At 39.2% G+C, this 23355-nt stretch overlaps 3 protein-coding genes across 7 annotated transcripts; 2 read left to right on the top strand and 1 right to left on the bottom strand.

The window, feature by feature from the left end:
* The first annotated feature begins 348 nt into the window (after positions 1-348).
* On the top strand, positions 349-2771 carry LOC127782491 (serine/threonine-protein kinase STY8-like). The gene is made up of 4 exons (XM_052309696.1): positions 349-650; positions 1747-1816; positions 2008-2118; positions 2507-2771. Exons 1-4 carry the CDS (start codon positions 349-351, stop codon positions 2585-2587), a joined length of 564 nt encoding a protein of 187 aa, XP_052165656.1. The 3' UTR covers positions 2588-2771.
* A 3502-nt stretch (positions 2772-6273) lies between these two features.
* Positions 6274-13666, top strand: LOC127782490 (serine/threonine-protein kinase STY17-like). Of its 5 annotated transcripts, XM_052309695.1 has the most exons (14): positions 6487-6628; positions 6711-6865; positions 8914-8983; positions 9080-9190; positions 9346-9396; positions 9589-9734; positions 10035-10142; positions 10217-10290; positions 10686-10861; positions 11344-11439; positions 12299-12379; positions 12484-12534; positions 12825-12965; positions 13214-13666. In XM_052309695.1, the coding sequence occupies exons 2-14, from the start codon at positions 6789-6791 to the stop codon at positions 13274-13276; spliced, it is 1245 nt and encodes a 414-aa protein (XP_052165655.1). In that variant the 5' UTR covers positions 6487-6628; positions 6711-6788; the 3' UTR covers positions 13277-13666. The 5 variants fall into 5 exon arrangements, 4 of the variants coding, with proteins under 4 accessions (XP_052165653.1, XP_052165654.1, XP_052165652.1 ...); XR_008019184.1 differs by having other exon boundaries at positions 6274-6865; positions 12299-12390; positions 12925-12965; positions 13214-13310; XM_052309693.1 differs by having other exon boundaries at positions 6274-6865; positions 12925-12965.
* A 3046-nt stretch (positions 13667-16712) lies between these two features.
* On the bottom strand, positions 16713-17876 carry LOC127783224 (protein MKS1-like). Its single transcript, XM_052310457.1, has one exon. The coding sequence runs from the start codon at positions 17772-17774 to the stop codon at positions 17151-17153; it is 624 nt and encodes a 207-aa protein (XP_052166417.1). The 5' UTR covers positions 17775-17876; the 3' UTR covers positions 16713-17150.
* Between the last annotated feature and the right edge of the window lie 5479 nt (positions 17877-23355).

Genomic DNA, 23355 nt, shown 5'->3' with positions numbered 1-23355 from the left:
TACATTGTAATTGATATTTTTTTCTGAACGAATCATTGTAATTGATTTGATTAATGCATGGTGTGTATCGATGGATGGATGGATCTGCAGCTTTTGCATTGTTGCTAGCGGGGAGGACGACGGACGGGACGGAACGTCCTCACTCTGATGATGATATCGATGGATCGATCAATGGAGGCGGCTAATATATACTTAACCATTAAGACTCCTCTTAATTACTTAGTACTTAGGAGTAGAAAGAGGGTAAATAAATATGAAGAATGAGCCACAATTGATGGCCTCCGGCCGGGAGGAGAGCCAGCGCGAGAGAAGAGAAGCACACGTACCAGGTAGCATATATAGCAATTAATGGCGCCGGTGACGGAGGATGAGGCGGCGGCGGCGGCAGAGAGGATATACGAACGGCTGGCGGAGAGTGGAGGCCTCCTGCAGCAGCATGATCATCAGCTCCAACGCCAGCTCCGTCTCCACTTTAGGCGGATGCCGGCGAGGTATTTGGTGGACATGTGCGGCGGCAAGGCGGAGGAGGTGCTGATCCACCTCCAGCTCCTCGCCGACTGCGCCGACCCCGCCAATCGCCCCGTCGTCCATGCCCGCTTTCTCCTCACTATCTCTTCTTCTTCCTCCTCCTCCTCCTCCTCCATCGTCAGGTACGTACGTGCGCCTGTATATATGCCTCACTACTACCTTTTTTTAAAAAAAAAAATAAAAAAGAAAACCCCAGGTTTTATGGTTTGAGTTCCACGAAATTACCACATGATTTTAGCCCATATCAAATAACCACGGGTATTTTGTTGTACGAAAAGCGCGTCATACATTTTGAAGTGAAGCAAATATTAACTAATGAGTAAATTTTACACTTAATTTGCATAGTGTAAAATGTAACGTGTTTTGCTTTAATTTGCACAAAGGGTAGTGTAGCAAATTAATAATTTCGCTTTACGCGCCAAAGTTTTGTTGACATAAGTTACTTAACATCAGAACGATATATCATCAACCTATGAAAATCTCGTGAAATTTCATAATATCTTAATGAGACTGTAAAACATCATGATTCAACAAGTTCTACAAGTTTTACTTATATTTTATAAAATTTCACTTGGATATTAATTATTAGACATAACATAGTGCAAAGTAAAACTTATGTCAACATATATGCTTATATAAACTAAAAGTATTCGCTAAACCTTACACAAAGTGAAATATGCAAGTTACATTGCCCGTTGCAAATTGTAACCAATTCCTAATAAGTAGGAGTAATATTGATTCTAGTGTTGGATCGGAGCTTGATGTGATATAAAGCTTTCTTGATATACGTACTGAGATGATATGTATGATCCCATTAAAACTGGAGCATGAATGTAGATATGTACTAGGATCACCTATATATTTATCGTCTAAAAATTTGGCAGATGTATTTATAGTACAATCATAATATAATTACACTATAACTTTACATGTAATCTTGTATATAACTTTTAAGAATCTCTCTGTAACATGCTATTTCGGTGAAATGGAGATCGTGGGAAAAAATCCTCTCATATTTGTGCGCGCAGTGACTTTTTTCCTTCTTTACTTGCACAAATCTTGAAACAAATATACAGTTCAAAATTATGTGAAAGTTACATGCAAGTTACAGTATAATTACACTACAGTTGTACTATAATTGTGCTGTAATTACTTCTGTCAAAATTTTAGAAGAAAATTTGTCGATAAATATATAGCATGTACTAATTAGATATATAGTTTGTACAGCAGGGTTCATGTCCATGAGATTGTTTTCGTATGCCTTGACAAACCCAAGCTCCTTAGTCAGGTAACACACGTACGGTTCATTTACTAATTAATCTGGCTAGCTAGTATGTTATGCATCATTTTCTCTTTTTTTTTCTTTTGCGGAGAATTATCATGCATGCATGGTTTTAGTTAATTAGTTGCATTTATATTGTGCAAACATTATGCAGTTAACTATTATTGAGTACAATATAATATGAATATAATATGCAGCTATCTGCGTTGGTGTCTGAGGTTGGACTGAATATCCGTGAAGCCCATGTGTACTCCACACTCGATGCCTTTTCTCTCAGCGTATTTCTCGTTCATGGTTGGAACAAAGAGGTACCCCATGTCCTACATTACAGGACGCTATCTTTTAAGAAAATTAGATTCGATAACTTTTAACTAATAATTTTACTGGTTATATATGTTAAGTATTATGTATGTTATATCATTATATTTATATTTTAAAGCATTTTCATTGATGTTAATTTTATATCGGTTGAGAACATAACACGTACTTAAAATAACGATCAAAGTATGTTATTTAATATCGTATGAAATAAATATATATTATACTTTTGACTGATCAACCAACCATGAAAGACTACTACTCTACTAACTAGTACTCTAATTATTAAGCTAGTACGTGTTGGCCGCAATATTTGGCCATTAATTAAATAACTAATTCATCGTCTAATAACTGCAATTATATAAAACTTAATTTCAGGAAGCGGGTGGATTGCTTAAGGCAATCAAGGAGAAGGTCATAGTATGGCTTGCAGATCAGATGCTGAGAGCCACGGACTGAGAAAAGTTACTAATATTAACGATCAACCTATGAATTGATAGGTTGGTCGAGCTGCACATTGTATCATCTTCGTGGAGCTAGGGCTCGACAGACAGATCGAGATCCTCGTCAATTAATTTGCACTGCGCCTGTATATGTGATAATCTTCCAGAGAGACTTGCAATAACACGGTTGCTGGTACCTTAGTATGTCAGCTAGTATGCCTGATGACAAAACAAATTAGTTTGCTGTCTGTTAATTGTAATACTAATACTTATTTAATTAGTTTGCAATCTTGCAGAATATATGGTGGCCTATCTGTAGATAGGGCATGTTTGATAGAGATCCAACTTCTAAATTTAGCTTCAGGAGTTAGGTCTGAAGTGGAGTTGTGGAGCTGCCTAAACCCAGCTCCACCTCACCAGAATGTGACAATTTAAGAGAACCACTTTACCAATAAGGAGATTGGTAAAGTAATGCCATGAACCCAGAGGACATTAATTGTCACATGGGCACCTCACCAATAAGGAGAACCTCCAATGTGACAATTTAAGAAAGTTGCAAAATCCAGAATATAATATCGCCGTAGCTATTTCGGACATCCGAAACAAGTTTTCGCCTGGAGAATCCACCAGAGACATGGGTTAGAGAGAGAGAGAGAATGTAACTAATATTCGTAATGCCCAAAATACCAAAAAAAGAGAGAAGAAAATGTAACTAATATTCATAATGCCCAAAATACCCTCAGAAACCCTATCCATCCACCGTGCAACTCTCTCTCCCTCTCTCTCGTGCAACACACATTCTCTCTCGTGCGACTCGTGTAGCGGCGGTGATCTGAGGGGGCGGCGGCGGCGGCGCTCCGAGTACGCGCGGTGGAGCTCTGAGGGGGTGTCGGGGAGGCGTCAGCGAGGGGGCGGCGGCGGCGTGATGCGGAGCCCCGCCGGCGTCCGCTCGTGGAGGTAGAAGGCGGCGGCGGCAGTGGGGCCCCTCTCTCTTGCCTCTCCGCCGCTGCCCCAAGCCCGATCCACCGCCCGTACCACGCGTCGTCGCCGGATCCACCGCCTGTGCCCCGAGCCGCCTTCGGATCCGCCGCCCACGCCTCGAGCTCCGCCGCCAGACTCGCTGCCCGTGCCTCGAGCCGTCGCTGGATTTGTCGCCCGCATCCCAAATACAAAATGATTCAAATTTGTCAAATTTGTGACAAATCTATCAAACTTGAGCCAAAATTATTACAAATATGTTAAAATATTTGAATATATACAAGGTATGACATATAATAGGGTCAAACAAGTAAGATATAACAGGGTCAAATAAGCAAGGGCAAAATTGACTATTTACCCCTAAATTAACACCGTTAACTCACCCAAACGGAATAGGGTCAGACCGGTGCTTCGTTTTTGAAAAGAAGGGTCAAAGAAGTAAACTACAAAAAGTAATGTTAAATTGTTAGTTACATGTCAAAACAGGGTCAAATAAGCAATTGACCTTATGAATATACCAACTTGTCACTCCTCTTTTCTTTTTACATGACACCGTTGATCAGGATGTTTTTTCCCTCAAACTTTGATCAGCATTTATTTAATTACTTTAAGTAAAGTAAAAGAAAATCACGAGATCTATCATCAAAAGTACTTTTTAAGTGAGCCTTATATGCCTATCTATTCATATACATATTTCCAGAAAACACGAATAGTACGTCCTACGAATTATAAAAGTCAATGCATCATATATATTAAAAAAACAGAGATAGTAACTGTAAATTATGGTGGATTTAGTGTGCATACAGATTGTAAAGTTCTAGGGAGATCGACATGGGAGTTCATACATAGGAGTATAAGATAAACATGGCTTTTATTAATTCCTGCAGCCTTAGCTTTAAATCTTGAGTTTCAACGGTATCTTTGTGTTGCGTGAGATGAATTAATTAAGCGGCCGGCAGCACCTCAATTGGTCTAATAATTAATCTGAATATCACAATATGCACGACAAATTGACTTTGCTTAATTAGTGGGCATCCATATATAATAGCACGAGGTAGAACTGCAATTGGGTACCTATGCTTGGTAATTGAACTTATTGCATTGGTTTTTCCGACAGGAGTGCTTGATCCAGTGCTCCTCCACCTCCACTAGTTTTTACCAGATAATTTTTAACTATAAGTCTATGGTAAATAGTAGTATTTGTTTAGGTTTATACATAAAAGTTGATGTATTTTGGATTGGAGGTTGTATGTCACATAGAATAAAAATTAATATATGTCATGACATTATATATACGGAGAATGATAATTAAGACCCCAAATCCAACCACTGCGATACTTCACAAAAAATAGGTTAAGTATACATGTGTGTGTATATATATAAACATTGGACATGTTTGGGAGCTTCTGATGACTGTATTTTCTCTTAAAATCCGAACCTCCCACAACAATACAAACAACTCTAAAGTTATAGACCGGCATGTATTTATTTACTATTCTTTATCTAGATTTATTATCTTATAAGAGGTCATATATTCTCTTAATTAAATTAAGTTCTTTCAGACGGAAGGAGTAACGCATTGTAAATGCAGTCATCAAATTAATAATGGTTCCTAGTTTTCTCCGTACGTTGAAATCTCTGTCCCAACCATACTAGTAGCTGCTAGGTCGCTAATTAATTAACTAAACTGTCTCAAGTTTATCGAGTTGTTAAATTGTTAAGTGAACTTGGGGTTTTCACCACTGCGTGCTCTTCGGTCTAGGAATCTACTGTAAGCAAGTTACTAATAATTAATACTCCATCGTTCTTTACATCGTACGTGTTTGATAAAGCTCCTAACTTAGCTTCGTAAATTCATACATCTATGGGCCTGTTTACTTTGATGTCAAAAAAAAAACTTTATATAGTTACTAAAATTTTAACAGGATTTCTTATATAGTTACCAAAATTTGACAGCAAATTAAATGTAGCCATTTTTTTGGCAACTTTAATAAAACTTGATAAGGTTGAAAATGTCATCAAAATGAACGGGCCCTATAATCCAAAGCTCCAAGATCTGAATATGTAATTATGTTGATAATATTTAAATACATCATTTTTTTATTCTCAATAAAACATAAAATATTAATTACTATTTCCTCTGTAAAAAAAATCAATCTAGGAGAGGGTAACAAACTACGAGAGCCAGTATATATGAGAGAAACTACGAGAGGCAGTATATATATGAGAGAAAATAAACTCTTAGGTTACATTTTTATCATATATTTTTAATACAAAGTATAGTGATAAGAAGCGTACGTCACGAGTGAGTCACCTTGTTTGTGGAGTTTTTTTTTTGTCTTTATAATTATTTTTAATATAGAAGAGGAAGAAACTGCGGTCAGAGTCACGCCTTTCTGTGGGCCCCACCCCCAAAACAAACCCTCAAAGTCGCAGCTTGCGTCATCCAGGTCCCAACCCCGTGGGCCCCACCGCATCCGCATCCACCCGCGGTGTCGGGGAAAATCCCAGCCGTCCGCAGTTACCATCCGCACCGTCCATCCCTCTACGCAGATCCGATCCCTTTCCGCTCCGGATAAGAGATGCCACGCGTCGTGTCCCCATTGGCTGGACCGCTACGTGTCCCCATTGTTCACACGGCCACGGCAGATCGGAATATTCTCAAAAGGAAATACTACTAGTAGAAACAAAACCCACAGAAAATTGAATTCAAAAAGGAAATTTAAATCCGTTAGTATTTCAAGCCCAGTGGTCGTCGTCGTCTTCTCCAAACTCCAATCGGTGGTCGCCGGCCGGAGCCTGCACCACCGCCACGCACGGCGGCTATAAATACGAGGCCCCCGCGGGCGCGAGCACGCAGGGGCGCAGAGGGGGAGATGGAAATGGAGGCGGAGGATTGGGGGGAGAGCTCGTCGCCGCCACGGCCACACCCAGAGGCAGACATGGTGAATAAAGAGAAGGACCCCGAGGAGATGAAGAGGAAGCTGAAGGAGCGAATCCTGGAGCTGGAGAAGGAGGAGGTCCCCCTCCCCGACGACGCCTCCGCCTTCGTCCACCACCTGTCGCGCCTCCCCAAAAGGTATCTCTTCGACCTCGGCGTTGACAGGGTGGACGACGTCCTCCTCCACTGGAGGATCCTCACCCACTGCGCCCACCCACAGAATCGCCCCGTCTTCCACGCCCGCTTCCAAAAGTCCATTCCTCTCCCGGATTCCGATTTCGATCCATGCCAGAGGCTCATGGAAGACCTCAGCTTGGAGAGAAGAAGAAGAAACGACACAGGAGACAACACCGGCTCCATGTCCATCTCCTCTAGGTTGGTACTTCCTTTATTTCCTCATCTTTCCATTTGCCTTTTCACTTTATTATTATGTCTTTATTTGTTTCAATACACTAGATGAACCCTCGCGTTGCTGCGGAAAACTAAGGAAACATCATGCATGCCATAAGCACAAAACAAAACCCACAATCACATACCTTTAAATAACATAGTATTTGATAGCTTGCAGAATCATAGAATAGGCCAAATATATGTTGAGCGACCTGCAAACAACTCAAGAATAATATGAAATAAGGTAGATATTTAGCTGAACAAACACTGAATCAGTACATTAGAGGATAATAAAGCATACAAATTTCTCTCTAAAACATCACAGGATCGTGCAATGTTTAAGGATATATTTGTGTTGAGAATGAGAAAAAATGTATACCTGCTAGCTATGCATCCAGTTTTTCAGAGCTAAAATCTATGAATACCTTTTAATATCATTTTAATTAAAGACAAATCTAGTTAGTGGTAAAGAAATATTGCTCGCTGAGTACCTGCAGCCAAGCAAGCAAATCATCAGATCAGATTATAAAGTATATATGAGATATATACATCAATTAGCCAATCAAAGGTAAAAGGATTAAAGAACAACTGTTAGTAAAAAAAAATGATTTCCATAAAGTGAACACAACATTATTGAATAAAGGGGTGCATAGTGATAAGGATCAGTACACCACATTCTTTGGTCAAGCTCACACAAAGCAAGCACTGCAAGATCTGGTTAATGGTGTCCAAACAAAATGATGAAACCAAGCAGTGCAGAGAAAAGCCGTGCAAACTGCTGATAATACTGTAAAACACATCAAAAGGTCTGGGCAAAGAGTTTGGGTTCCTGAATGTTACAGAAGAAACAATTTGTCAAATCGCAGTCAAAAGGGTGCAAAGTGTACATATGCAGTACCCAGTCTAACCTGATTATAAGCACAATCTAATAAATTGGTTGTGAAATACTTACATTAAAAAAGGTTGTGAGATACTTGTGCACAGATGGCACTGATCCTGTTCAAATGTTGTCTTGCATAAATCTGAAGCAAATCAAACAAAAATACCAGTACGATATCAATCTCGTTCATAGAAATTGGTGTGGCAAAAATTCTGCAGTAGAAACAGAGGCAACCCAAATACATAAGGCTTAGTGTAGCTGCAATTTTGCATATACATATATAAGAATTAAGAAATCTTGTCTTATATATTTTGTCGACTCCTAGCCTTAATAGATTCCATACGATATTGTATGGATAATTAAGAACTGATTCGATTTTTACAAATTGTCATGTAACTGGATGTGAAGAAACAGCAATATTGTACTGTCAAAAGTAAAGCATACCTGGCATTTTTCCATTATCTTAATCATGGTGATGATGCATATGGTTGGGTTGGCCGGTCGCACGGGGATGATGGATTAAGAGTCTTAGAAGCTGACGATGGTACATTTTGAGGACTTAAAAAAGGCTTAAGAAGATACTCCCGACTGCTTGTTGCTGGCGACGGTTTCAGAAAGAGGAATCATCCCGTATGTAGCTAGTGGTAGGCTGGTAGTCCATCAGACAATCTGGAGAAGAGGAACAGACGACGCCAGCGAGGTCACCGAAGGGGATTTGTGTGCGTGACGGGGGTGGCTGATGTGAAGGAGCGGAACGTACAGGCGTGAGGAGCAGCAGTGCGAGAGGAGGGGAAGCGGCGGCAGTGTTGGCCGATGCGCCGCACTTGTGAAGGGATGAGAGCGGGCGGTGGTTGCGAGTTTGGGGATGAGAGCGAGCAGATAGGGAGGCCGTCGGGATGGGCTCAATTCAGTTGGGCTTTCTCGTGTGCATTGTGCAAGCAATAACCATCAAACCGTTGAGTTTTGGTCCAACGGCTGGCATTCATTTTGATGACGTGGATCAACCACAATTCAGGAAATTGTGTAATAACTACACTAAGTGGGGATCACTTATATAGATTTATAGGATAGGATACCATATATATCATACTCATACCTTATACACCCCAACTAGTATATAGTACTTACTGCCTACTGAATTCCCTTCCTACAGGTACCCCAAAACTAAGCTTATTCATGAGATTATCTTCTCTTCCCTGGACAAGCCCAAGCTTCTTAGCAGGGTAATAATTCATTTTCCATCTCCTACTTCTGCTTTCCTTTCCATATTATAATTGCCAACTTACTTACCACCAATAGTTACTTAATCTTTTCAACAGCTCACTCTACTCTTGTCTGAGGTTGGACTGAATATTCGTGAAGCCCATGTTTACTCCACAACTGATGGCTTCTGTTTGGACGTTTTTGTTGTTGATGGCTGGGACACAGAGGTCACTCTATAACCATGCCTGTTTCTACATCCATCTATAAACTCTCTGTGATTACCAGCTCACATTTCACGCACACAGATAATATCGTTTACTCTTTCATTATGTGCTCTAGTATATGCAAGTGTTGCTTGCTCATTTTGCAACTTCACATGCAGGAGACAGATGATTTGATCATCAAGATTAAGGAGGCATTGTCGCACAAAAATGTATGATGCCCTTTACACTCAACCTACTTTAATTCCTTTCTGTTTCGGTCATCATAAGTCATCCGCATGGTTTTTCGTCTCTTGCTTGTTTCATGTAAATGCAGTACCACGTGCAAAGCTCTAGTTTCACTCACAAGGAAATTACCGACATTTCCTAACAGACTTAGATTAATTGTTCCATGTAATATGTAGGCATCACCATCTAATTCAACAAATTCTTCAGCCTCGACAAATCAGCAGAAAATAGCTGAGCTACAACAGCAGGTTGGAGATTCTGAAATTGACTGGAACTTGCTAACAACAGGGGAAAAGATTGCTACTGGATCTTCTGCTGACTTGTAAGAATTATTTGGCACTTACAGTTTGCTAACAGTCTAGTATGATCACCATTTACTATGGGAATAATAATTTACAAGTTTCAATTATTTGCACTTCACTGCTGATACGGTGGTGTGCCGCTCTATCCTCTACAGACCATAATAGTTTGCTGGCTTCCACTGACAAGGAAATGTTGATGTATTACCATGATGCCAATTGACAAATTACCATGGATATTATTAACCTAGTTTTGGCTCTGATACACAAAAACCATATAACAGTATTTTCCAGTCGAGTCTCATCTTTACTCTGTTTCACAGGTATCGAGGAACTTACAATGGTCTTGATGTTGCTGTAAAGATTCTCAGAGATTCTCATTTCAACAATCCGTCAGAAGTTGAGTTCTTACAGGAAATACTTATTCTAAGGCAAGTTCTTTTATAAACTGCTGAAATTAGCGTGTTTCATTTTATTCTGACTTACTCAAGATATTTTCCTCCAGGAGTGTTAATCATGAAAATGTTCTTCAATTTTATGGGGCATGCACAAGGCCTCAAAAGTATTGCATTGTAACAGGTAGCATTTATATCTTTTTTTTCCTTAATATTTGATTGGAATCACCTCCATAACCACTGGTGCTGAATTGCATAAACAATGCTGTTGTTGCCACGTGTGCATGTGCGCACATAGGCTTAAAGCAGAAGCTAGTATTTAGGTATTGACACAAACATACATCCATTTTATAGCCATCTATCTGATGTTGTTCTTCAGGTAGACTATTTAATTTTGAAGTTCCCATACTATCAAGAAAATTGTGTAATATATAGCAAAGAATTTTTAATTATGCATCAAATAGGTCTTAGACTTGCATAGTTGGAGTCAGTATTCGAATGAATCATGCTTCATGTCCTGTCTGGCTTACTGTTACTGAACTCACATTTTTGTCTTGTGGTTGGTTCTCTTTCTTTCAGAATACATGCCTGGAGGGAATTTATATGACTTTCTTCACAAGCAAAATAATGTTTTGGACCTCCTTACGATTTTAAGGATTGCTATCAGTATTTCAAAGGGGATGAATTATCTGCATCAGAATAACATCATTCATAGAGATCTGAAGACTGCAAACCTGCTCATGGGCTATCATCAAGTATGCGTACTGAATATTCTTCTCAGTTCCCATTTTCTTCTTCTTTCTGATATGTGGTAGTGATATCCAAAAATTAGAAAAATATATCAAGGTGACTGGTACTATTACAGCAAATCATTTGTTATCCACTTTTCAATCATATGACACTGCTTTGGGATGGGATATTTTTTTCTTCGAATTATGTAAAGATTTTCAGTCCACATCTTGCAGATGGGCAACGGCATTTCAAAGAGGATTTTTTACAACATTTTATAGCTCAAAGGGGAGATTTCATTTATAAAAAATCGAGTTGCTTAAGAACTTTGGCTTCAAATAGTCCTTGTAATTTGTCAGTATTAATTTTGTTTTTCAGTTTTGAACTGTGAAATTTAATGCCTCATGTGAAAAACCACATTATGGTCCTGAAGATGTAATTCTGTTCCTTTAATTGAAATGGACTAATCTCCCAGATTTGTATTGACTATATCTGCTACTGGTAATAGGTTGTGAAGATCGCAGACTTTGGTGTGGCTCGACAAGGAAATCAAGAGGGACAAATGACTGCTGAAACTGGAACCTATAGATGGATGGCACCCGAGGTACAGTTGACCATTTAATTTGTGCCCATTGAGATTCATACTTCTTTTTTGTTGAAAGAAATAACTTTTAGGAAGCTTCTGTGTCCACTATACCATCCTCAGTTTTCCTAGTTTCCATTGTTATCTGATGTGTGAAACTATCGGTAAACCTTTTGCTTTTGCGTGGTCCTTTGTTTGCTCTTGTGAGTTGTGAAGCGTAGGCTCCTTGCATCACATTTTTTTCTGGAATGGGTCATGCCTCCTCTTCACTAAACTCTGCCTTTCTTTTAAGAATTGCTTGGTGTTGAAATTTTTCTTTCAGATTTTTGTATAACCAATTTGTGAGTTCTGAGTAACCTAAGTTTTGAAAATCTGCTGCTTTGTATGAGATACCTTTTTAGATAAATCCAATTCAAAGTCAAGATTTGAAACTAGAAACACCAATCATATACTACTAGATAATGTGGAGTGGATAATGCTGCACAAACTGAAATAGGGCATCACTTCTCCAACTTACTGTTGAGCGATGAACCACCCATCATTAAGCCATCCATGTGAGAGGTGTAAGTTGGACTTCTTAAGTTCCCCCATGCAGGCATCACTGCAACAGTGTTGCATTATCAACTTTGAAAGATTTTGGGTCAATCAGTGTCCTTCGGAATCTAAGATGCCTTTGGAACTTTACCTGTTATGTGAAATTGATTGTATTGATGATTTGATAGTGACAAATAAGATCCAGTTGTAGGAAAAGGTTGGATACATTGTTTACCACTCTGGAATTATCTTTGCGTGAGATGAGAAGTTCTGACCAGAGTTTTGATTGCAAGAGTTTTTCCATTCTTTTGGATGAGAATCTCATAGGTGCTGCTTGTCTCAACAGATCATTAACCATAAGCCTTATGATAACAAAGCAGATGTGTTCAGCTTTGCTATTGTTCTGTGGGAGCTGGTAACTTTGAAGGTTTGGCCCTGGTGTACATTCTGCTTGAGCTTAATTCTGAGTTGTTTGAACATACCATATTGTGATTATTAACGGTAACACTGTAATTTTTAATTCTGCTATAGGTCCCATACGATAACATGACGCCCTTGCAGGCTGCACTAGGAGTAAGGCAGGTATGTATCTGATTCTGGTCATCTCGAGAAAATATTGCTTTCGTTGTGGTGCTACCTCCATGTCATCCACTGTAAAAGATTCCAGAAAATCCCAAATTTTTTGGAGTTGTAAGGGATGCTCCTTATCCATGTAAATCACAAGATCAAACAGAACCAAAGTACCACACTTCAAGGATATTAGAAGATGACAGAAATGAACATGAATAATGACAAACTAGCAAATTATTTTGTCTCTATGTTTCTTTAAACAGAAATCCACATTGACTCATTTTCCCACACACCCTGCTTAGGGATTTCGCTTGGAGATTCCCTCAAGTGTGAACCCGAGATTGTCAAAACTGATTCAGCGGTGTTGGGACGAAGATCCTGATGTCCGGCCTGTTTTTGCAGAGATTGTCATCGAACTTGAAGACATCTTACAGCATGCCCAGGTAAGAATGATTTTTTTCCCCTTTTCATTCATATAACACAGAGTTATCACATTTTGTTAGTCTTGAGGAGTTGAATTAAAGTATCAGAATGTTTCTTCAATGGCTTGATAAATGTGCAGTATGATTGCTCAGTAGCATAACCTGGGAGTAATTCAATTGTGTATTTGTATGTCCAGTCCTTGGTAGTATGATGGACTTGGGTTGTTGTTCTGAACATTCTGTCTTAATCGAGTATGTTTTTTGAGCAGGCAAACAGCAGGGGAGCCAGTCGGCGTTCTAGAGCTAAGATACAGAAGAAATCACCTCGATAGAGTATCATACCAAAGGTTATCTTGCTCTTTTGTTTTCTTTCTTTTTGGTAAAACAGGCTAACTTGTAGCTGCTTTCTTAGCAACTCCACAGAATGTGTAATTTCTTTAGGTCTCCTTCAAATGAAGGTATATATGCGTATATATATGTACTTGCCGATTTGACGGCAGTAACAGAATGACTGCGAATTCACTGTTGGTGTCATCTGTGGACTGATTAGAAGATGACCATTGTTTGCTTCCCATCCTCGATGGCAAAGCCGACCTTAGAACACTTGTACAGCTGTAGTTGTTGCACCTAAGTACTAGTACTTCGTATTATAGTGGCCTTCGCTGCTCCTGTACATGTATTTTACTGCATTCTTTAGTTATTCACTTCAGAATCTTTCAGTTTGCCTGATAGAGTATAATAATCAACTTTGTTTTGGTCTCTGGTAAAACAAAAAAAAAAGGCCAGAAGTAAAGAAAATTATAACAGCCTCTAGCTACATTGACCTTTGACATGGCTACAAATCAAAAGATCAGTCAGTGGTGTAAGCTGTCTCCTTAATGCTTTGTAGCAGTGACTTAACCTCATCCTTTGTTAAATCAAAGCCGCCATGGATCTTCTCCAGTCCATCATCAGCCAAGTGTGACATTTTGTATTTTTGTTTGTCTTCCAATTGTCTTATGGTTGCAGCAGATGAGTCGGCAATTTCATATAGACTCTTCTTCACCTCTTCTGAACGTCCATACTAAAATTGCTTTCTGAACATCCTCTTCTTCATTTTCCTCTTCTCCTTAGAATTACCCTCCGCCGCCTGATTACTATTCAACTTCCACTTTGAGCTATTCATATCCTTATTACTAGAGCCTTCCATTGAATCAGTGACCCTACAGATCATACAAAGAAGAGAATAATCAAATTAATGTCGCTAATATAATCCGATGGGCAACAATCTTGAATCAAGTGAAACGAAATTAAGATATACTACTATTCAGACAATATATACCGTACCTCTCTGATGTGTTGTTTGAAGCAGCAGCAACATCAGCAGCTTTGCAAGCAAATTCCTGCTAAAGCTTGAGCAAAACTTGATGATGTACATTCCCTGATCTTATTACATCTACAGAACTCCGGTAACACGTCAGTGTCCTTTGTACTCAGCAAGTCAACAAGGCGCTCAGCCTCTGTTGTGATACCCTACAGTACATCATTTTTGCAGTTAAATGGTTACAATTAAGAAGCTTGCCAGCACAAAAAAGAATAAAATTACACGAGTACTCCCTCCATTTTTTTAATCTATCTTTATAACGAGTGGTTAATTCATATTTAAAAGCAATAATTGCTAATGAACAAATTTTGACAGGTGAGAACAAATTTTGTCTTGATTTTAATAGATAGTTTAATCCAAACCATCAAATTTGTGCGATTGATGATAATTAATTACTACAACAATGAAAAAGTGATCCAAATGAAAATACTCTATTTTCAGATTGTTTAATGAGTGAGTAGGCTAAAAACAGAAATTCCATGCCATTTTTCCTTGCCATCATTTGTATCTCCATGCATTGGACACTTCACCGGAGCATCTCTAATAGAGTGGATATTTTTAGTTCACCAAACATTTGGGGCCCTTTTGAATCGCATGATTGAAAAAAACGGAGGAATAGAAAAAAAAAAACACAAGACATGAATGTAAGTTTAAAATAGATTATTGCAAAATATAGGTAAAACACATGAATGACCGTTTGATTAGATCACATGAAAAACACAGAAATCGGATGAGAGAGATAGATCCAAAGGAAATTTTCCACGAGGTTAGAGCTCTTGCTATGTTTCCTTCAAAACCTATATGAAATAAACCATTCCATAGGAATTTCATAGGATTTGGAAATTAAAGCTTCAATTCTTTGAATCAAATGGCCACATAGAAAAATTTCCTATAGAATTTGAATCGTATGAAATTACTACGTAAAATCCTTTGATTCAAAGGTGCCCTTATTTGGTTAGCTAGGCAAACAATTCAGAGACATATGTGGCTTGCGCTCCAATCTGATAATGGGTTTTACTTATCAGCCTCTCTTTGTTTTTTTCGTTCTCACTCCTATAGATATTTATCCTCCCCAATCCACCCCATCTACCCCCCGAATTTCTCCAATCTGACAGTGGAGGATGGGACGTTTCACTGGGCAGCCTCCAAATAGACTTGTTAGCAACGGATGTTGGCAGTGAGGTCGAGATCTTGGCGGAGGAGCGTGGAGAGGTTGATGCTCGTTATGTTGATCTGCTCGATCGTCATAGGCCTCAGCTCGACGAGATCAGGTCAACGGCAATGGGGATGGACAGAGCTATGCAAACCATAGGCTCCTAAGGCAGGCCGCCCTCACCAAGATTAAGTCGACGGCGTCGGAGGAGGCGCCAATTAAACTCGATCGGCATCCATTGACGACGGATGAACTTAACCATGCACGGTCTGGCGACTGCTCGTCCAAGGAGCCAGTTGGTGTAGCCTCGCCGCGTCGAGGAAGGGAGACAACAGCGCCCGAGTATGGCGATGCGGCTGTGTTACGCAAAACTAGGACGAGGGAGGAGAGCGAGAACGACTAGTTCTTTTGCCAGTCGCGGGGAGGGGTGGAGTACATGGTTGCATACACTCTTGTATATATATGAATGCATGATTAATTCATTGATCGATCGTATACATTCGCAAATTTTTTGTTGAGACGGCCTATATATCTGTTGACAGAAAATCCCACCTCCTATCCTTCAAATTTTGGACCATCAAATATGCTTTAAGATTCGTACAGAGGCATTAACCCTAGCGCTCCTCCTCCCGTTCCCCTCCCATCGCGTGTTCCTCCACCGCCACCGCCCCACTGTGCCGCCTGCTGCCTCACCGGCTGGCCGGAGGGCGTCAACGGCACCGGTGAGATCCCTCGGCTGGCCAGCCTCCTCCTCCTCCCCCCTCCTTCCTCCTCAAGCCATCGGCAGCGAGATGCCCCGGCCACCAACATTGGCCCACCGCCCTCCTCCAGCCCTGCGGCTCCGGCGCCGCCGCCGGCGTCTCGCCGCCCACCGCTGGGTTGCCGCCTCTCCTAGCCAACCCTCTAGAGCCGAAGAACTCCTTCCCTTCCCCTTCCCCCTCCCACCCCAACCCCACCTCGGGACCCTAACCTGTAGAGTCCTCTGCCGGAGTCTAGGTGTCGTCGGCGCCGGAAAAGAAGAGGAGGTCACTGGAGTTGGAGTAGAAGGCCTGGAGCATGAATCTCGAAGCTCATCCAGTGGCTCAAAATCTGTAAGATTTAGGGGTGCAATTTATGTCGGCAGTAGGTTAGCAATTCTGATTTTTTTTTCTCTCTGAACTGACCGCAATGCGTGCATGGTGTGGTACGTACGGTAGAATCAAGAGCATATATAATACAAGAGGGCACAACTGGTTAACATACCTGTAGTTTATATAAAAAATGAATGAAGTGAATATTACATTATACACTGTGGCATCTAGGTATATTATCACCTCCAAATTAAGTGGGGTGCCTACAAGAGTGAAAAATTACAGCAAGTACATCGGAGAAAATCAATTAGTAGGTGCTGGCGATCGATACGATGAAGCTTCCTTGCAGCTAGCTAGAGTTAGTTACAGTGGTGCACTCTAACTAATTAAGCTAGCTAGCTAACGAGGTAATTAGCATCGACTATCTATCAATAATTAATCCCAATGTACTCTATCATCTGACAGTGGATTTTCTCCTGTATGACTATGACGTCATATATCTAAAAAAAATATGGTAAACCCTAACTAGCTTAGGAACTAATTAAATGGATGCCAATATTGTGATGATGACCGCGCCATATCCGTGCAAATTATATATCTGAATTGATGGATGAAATTAATTAATTTTGGTGGTGGTAGTGCTGCTGCTGCTGCATGTTGAAGAGATCCCAATAGTAGGCGCTGCCGCCCATTGGAGACGGCGACGTCGACGGCGCAGCAGAAGAAGTAGTCGTTGCACCAAGAAATGGCACGGGGCTGATCAACGACGGCGGGGAGAAGAAGCTCGCCGGGATAGCTGGCAGTACTGTCCCCGGCACCGGCGACAGGATGCTCGGCAACGGTGGCAGATCGGCGCCGGAGCTCCGTGCTGCCGCTTGCTCGATGGCGGCGGGCGAGTGCTGCTGCTGGGGCCAAGCATCTTGCTGTTGGAGGTGGAAAGGGAACGACGGCTGCGGCGGCATCTGCGCCAAGAGCGTGGGGTGGTGCGGCTGCGGCTGCGGCGGTGCGGTGGGCGGGGCGCCGGTGAGGCGCTGCACGACGGACATGAAGTCGGCGGCGTTGGCGTGGACGACCTTGGGCGACATGGTGTAGATGATGACCGGCTGCCGGAGCTGCTGCACCGGCTCCTGCTTCCTGATCTTGTGAGACTCCTTGCGGACCTTGAGCGGCGCCGGCCGTGGACCCTGCAGCTCCCTCCCGCCGCCACGCTGCGACGCCGACGGCGAGGACAACTGCTGCTCCATGACGACCTAAGCCTAAGTTTTTTTGGTTGGTTGAAGGGGAGCAGCCGGCCGGCCGGCGATGCCCGCAGCTGTACTGAACTCGTTTTCAGCTCGATAGTAATAGCTGCTGCTGCCTGCCTGCCTGAAAGTAAACTGTCTAGCCGGCCCCGTTGGTAAATATATAGAGAGAGAGGTGCAAATTATATATATTGCAGACGATCAAACTGAAATTATTAATTGTTGCTTGAATTTTTCCCGTTGATTTGGTATGCATATATGTAAGCTGAGGTAGGAGGATACATCGATGTTCGATCGAGTCAACAAAAGGTCTCATGGACGCACTCCATCGATCGATTGCAAAATATTAGTATAAAGCTAGCGATCGCCAAGAAAAAGTGAATTGCAGTAGCTATCACCAATGCCTTGCCTTTTGTCCTCAAAAAATGGAAAATGCGCTTGCCTTTTGACAACGTCAAATTACTAATAATTTCATTAAGCTAGCTGGACCGATCATCCATCGATCGATCGATCTCAATCGATGTTCTGCTGCTTGAATACGATACATTTCTTGTGCTGAATCTGTCCCTAACTATTTACGTATAGACGTGGATTGCTTTCATTGGTTTATATGGTGCACTTAGTCAGTCAGTTTCTTCTCATCAGCTTTTGGTTGATAGATTTGAGTGGGCCAAGTCGTCACACATACATATCTCTTTCGCTTTACTGCGGATATAATTATATACTCTACATAACCGCTCTTTTTTTTCTGTTAAGAAGCTTCCTACCTTTCATTTCGTTCATTTCATTTCATCCGACAGCAGCTCAACGATCAAGTTAGCAATCTTCTCTACCCATTACCTATTGTCTTTTCTTTTCTTATTACCACTTACGTGCCGTGATAAACCCAATTTATTTTTCCTACAGTTTTTCTTTTTCTTTTCCTATTCTTTTTACGAAACTCAATACAAATGTCCACTCGCGCATAACCTCTCTCTCCTATCTCTATGAATCAGCGTACCTTGAAATGGAAGAAAAACTAGTACAAGCACTTTGACGTCGACGGGTACGATGTCTACTATTATAAAACTAGATGGTTCCCCGCATTTTGCTACGGAAATTGCTAAGCAATTCTCAATATGTTTTTTTCGACAATCAGGGTAAATAATGAAATGAAACATTAGGTTTTATCAGTGCTTATCATGAAACATATGATACCCGTGTTTTAATGTGAAACATATTGATAAGTATATTTTAAATATTATAAAAAATAATAGATAGATTTATTAAAATATTGTGCAAATGATATGAGGGGATATGATTGGATATGCTTACATATTGATTTGTAGAATTAAATAAATTATAGATGCCGTTGTATGCTTGCATGAGGTTAAATATGCAATTATTGCTAATGGGTGATAATGTGGCAATGTTGCATGTTGAGTTTTAGATTTAGTAGGCTATAACTTTATAAAAAGTATAAATTAGTAGGTCCTATCATAAGGTACATAACCACCTGATCTACTCCAGTTTTTGCATAATTTGTCTTTTCTACAAAGACTTGAAAGAAATGCGATGCTTTCTTATCAACATAGTTAGCTAACTATGTATGAGAATTTTTATGTGTGTGCAATATAACATCTATCGTGTAGTATCTTCATATATAATACGTACAAGTAACATTTCAAGGGCCTTTTATTTAAACAAAATAACATATATATTAAAGGGCTTGTTTGAAGGATACATGTACATAAGAAGAGCGTGTCGTGTGACTATATATATGTGTACTGTGAGGAGCTAAGTTAGCCCGATTGCTGATCGAGATTGGAGTGAGCAGCTAAGCTAGATTAATGCGCTTAGACTGATTTCAAGCTGCTGTTGCTGGAACTGAATTGGAAAGCAACTACCATATCTTGTACTACTACTTTGTCATGTTTTGATGGTGTCAAACCCCGCAGTTTTTTTTTTTCGTAATTACTCAAAACGCAGGCGTTGACGTAGTAGTAGTGTAGTATAGGAGGAGGCAGAGATCAATCGATCGATCTGCACACGTATATGTACATGTGGATGATGGATTTATGGGCTATAGAGGGGCGCAGCTAGAGCAAAATGGAGGGTGGTACCACTTATTTAATTTACTATACTTTAGACCGAGTTTAAGCTGATGTGGATGTCTAAATTTGTATTGAGGGGGGTGCGTGTGAAAATAGATGAAATATAACTAAAAAATTTTCTTAACCGGGTTCCTGGCACCCCCTAATATACACTAGCTCTGCCCCTGGGGCTATATATATCTATCTTTGTATCTCTCTCTCTATATATATATTATATAGAGAGAACTTTTATGGTACATTGTATACCGCTAGTAGAAACAATTCAAGGGTGTAGGTTGATTTGCCTATATATCCATTTAAATAGACTGCAATATAAAATTTCAATGGGGGTAAAATGATCTTTCTCTATGCTAGATAATCTCTCCCACTCTAGCTATAACACAAATTAAGGGCCTATTTGATTTGGAACCAATTTTTATCCTACCAAAATCTTGATAGTGCCAAATGGATTGAATTTGAATTATTGTGAATAAAATTTGGTAGCAAACTAAACATGCAATTGTTACTATTAAAGTTACCAAAATTTAAGTTAGTATCAAACCAAACAAGCCCTAATGTTTTTATGTGTTTGAGCAATCTATAGAGATCTTGTGCCATTTATTAATTCAAATGTATCCAGTCAGTAATCCGATCTGACGCATGATCAATTAGGATTATTATCTGAGTTAACATCTAACACGAAATTACGTACTAAAGAACATTTTCTATTTTGTGAGAAATTTCCAACATAATCTTCTTTATACTATCAATATATACCACTAGTATAAATATATACCACTAGTATAGTATATTATACCGTAAAAGTACTCTCTCTATCTATCTATCTATCTATATATATATATATATATATGATGTTTTTCATCATATAGAGATATACTCATTATGTTTCATATTATAAGTGTTTAATTTTTTTAGGCAAACTTCTTTAAGTTTGATAAAACATATAGGGTATTATGTTCGACACAAAACAAATATATTATCATACTGTATTAAATGTTAGATCTAGTGAAACTTATTTCATATTTTAGATGTGTTGTTAAATTTTTCTATAAACTTAATTAAATTTAATAAAGTTTGACTAATAAAAAGTTAAACGGCTTATACTATAAAACGGTGATGATTTATAATATGAAACGAAAGGAGTAAAAAAACAGAGTGAATATATATGTAGAGATCTAGAGAGATCGATCGATGTATAGTAGCTAGCTAGGAATTAGAGAGACGGTCAGAAGAGAGCGTAGGAGACAAAGTCAAGGGTAGATTGATCTAGTCGTCTTCGTCTGGTCAATTACGTACGTTGAATCCATCCAAATTAATAGTAGCAACCATCTACATCATCGATCGACACGTATGAACATATATACGTAGAGGCAGTTTCCTATGGATCAATCCATACATATCTATCCTACGTAATTAAGTAGCTGTATGCAGTATTAATTACAGCTACTTAATTATGACGAACACGGTAGTATTTTTCTCAAGGAAAATTAACACAGTAGTAAATCGTTTGCAGTTACATTAGCTAAGGCAAAATAAAGTAAATATACGAATGACTTTAGTTAATTTGTTGACAGTAGTAATGACTAGTAGTAGTAGTCCAGTAGCTTAATTAGAACGTACATACAGGTACGAGCTGGGAAGGCGACGTAGGTTAATTAGGTCACAGTGCAGCTTCATAACTCCAACAATATGTCCAGCTCGCTCAATGAAGCAAACGTGCATGCGTTGGGCCTAGCACACGTATAAAATCATGGCCCAATTAATAATTAGCAGCTTAGCTAGCAGAGCCCATGCATTCATATATATGAAGTGGAATACGTTCACTTTTACTCCCTTAACTAATAAACGAATTTGATTCGTATTCCTGAACCATAGTATCGGATATATCAACCCTACCTATTAAAACCGGTGCAATTTGACTCTCTCGATTATTTTAGAGGATAGTCTTCGTTCCACGTGGTGTTGACGTGACGCTTAGGTGGTATTAGAATTGAAAAATATGTGTGAGACCCATTTGTCATTCACAGAAAATATTATCAGATTTAAGATATCATATTTAACACCAATATTATCATAAACCTACAGCTTTTATAAATTTAAATAAACAAGAAAAAATGCCAGTGCGTTGCAACTGGTGAAGTCTATTTTAATTTTATTATTGTTATGTGGTTTAGTTAGATAAAATTCACTGTAGGAGTCCGCTTGAATATATATATATATATATATATATATATATATATATATATATATATATATATATATATATATATATATATATATATATATATCATGAGCTACACTTAGGAGTCCGATCGTCTCAAGTTGCATGTGAGTTTTTTTTAAACAGATTTCTTATATGATTTCTTCTGTATTACAAAAAGAATGATCTTAAAAACTGACTCAAATACGGATATATATTTTCAAAAGCAAGCGAACTTAAAATCTGACTTATACACGGATCACGTATCAAAATACCGGTAAAAACATCTTTAATTTTTATAATAGTAGAGATAATAGTACCATGCATGGATCTAAACTCTAAAATTTGTAGTTCTTTAATAACTTTATCACTAATTCTATAGTTTTATGATACGATATGATGTCTTGAATATGCAGTTTCATGAAAAATTTGATGTTAAATTTGTAGTTCTGTGATACATGTCATTAAATTTGTAATTTTGTGATAGTTTCATCTAAATATCTCTATTTTTAAAAATTTACTCAAAATTAAAAATAAAAACACAAATAAGATCCACATGTCGTTACCAATCTGGTTTGAAAAAAATTAAAAGAAAGTATCAGTCACATGAAAAACAAAGTAATACAACAAGAAGAAGAATGCTAGAGGCGACTCTGCACTCTGCAGTGTGTGTATCTGCCTGTTCCTCTGGCTCTCATCCTCTGCTCACTGCTGCCTTTTCTTTTTTCTTTTTTTTATCTTTGCCGCTTAATTACCTTTTTTTTCTCTTTGCCGCTTAATTACCTCACTTCACCTGACAAGTACATGTTCATGTACCGCTCCCTTTCTTCTTTTCTTTCTTTTCTCTTTTTCAGACAGAGACAGCAACAAATATAAGCACATGGAGATAATAGAGGGTTCTTTCCAGCCTTCTTTTTCCCCCAAAACTTTATCACGGGTTGTATAAAATATGATTCGAAATAAAAATTGTACAGTATTGCTTAAAGTATTTGTTCGAAAGCTATCTGTTGTGAAGTTCATTTCTCAAAGTATACTAATTTACGATACCACTAAAAAACACAGTGCTTTACTACTTGATATATAGACATCCTGCTTCTCGTTTTTTCAGTCCCCTCTCCATAAGCTCACGCCTCGTCCTGCTCTTTTCGCTTTCTGTTTCTGTCATACAATACTTTAATTTCTCCGTCTCAAAATATATAAACCTAGAATTGAATGCGTCATTTCCTATCCAGATTCATAATATTAAGAAATATCCCATCCGATCATATTTTCTTTTAATATTTTGAGATGA

Source organism: Oryza glaberrima, chromosome 8, assembly GCF_000147395.1.
Source record: "Oryza glaberrima chromosome 8, OglaRS2, whole genome shotgun sequence".
Taxonomy (NCBI): Eukaryota; Viridiplantae; Streptophyta; class Magnoliopsida; order Poales; family Poaceae; genus Oryza; species Oryza glaberrima.
This window is presented reverse-complemented; position numbering and strand designations above follow the sequence as displayed.

What these genes read in the sequence shown, in the direction of transcription:
- LOC127782491 (XM_052309696.1), top strand. Translation starts at nt 349, where the DNA reads ATGGCGCCGGTGACGGAGGATGAGGCGGCGGCGGCGGCAGAGAGGATA. An exon ending in TCCTCCTCCTCCATCGTCAG is followed by an intron (nt 651 to 1,746) that starts GTACGTACGTGC and finishes TTAGATATATAG; the next exon opens with TTTGTACAGCAGGGTTCATG. An exon ending in AACCCAAGCTCCTTAGTCAG is followed by an intron (nt 1,817 to 2,007) that starts GTAACACACGTA and finishes TATAATATGCAG; the next exon opens with CTATCTGCGTTGGTGTCTGA.
- LOC127782490 (XM_052309692.1), top strand. Translation starts at nt 6,426, where the DNA reads ATGGAAATGGAGGCGGAGGATTGGGGGGAGAGCTCGTCGCCGCCACGG. An exon ending in AAAGTATTGCATTGTAACAG is followed by an intron (nt 10,291 to 10,685) that starts GTAGCATTTATA and finishes TCTTTCTTTCAG; the next exon opens with AATACATGCCTGGAGGGAAT. An exon ending in ACATCTTACAGCATGCCCAG is followed by an intron (nt 12,966 to 13,213) that starts GTAAGAATGATT and finishes TTTTTTGAGCAG; the next exon opens with GCAAACAGCAGGGGAGCCAG.
- LOC127783224 (XM_052310457.1), bottom strand. Translation starts at nt 17,774, where the DNA reads ATGGAGCAGCAGTTGTCCTCGCCGTCGGCGTCGCAGCGTGGCGGCGGG.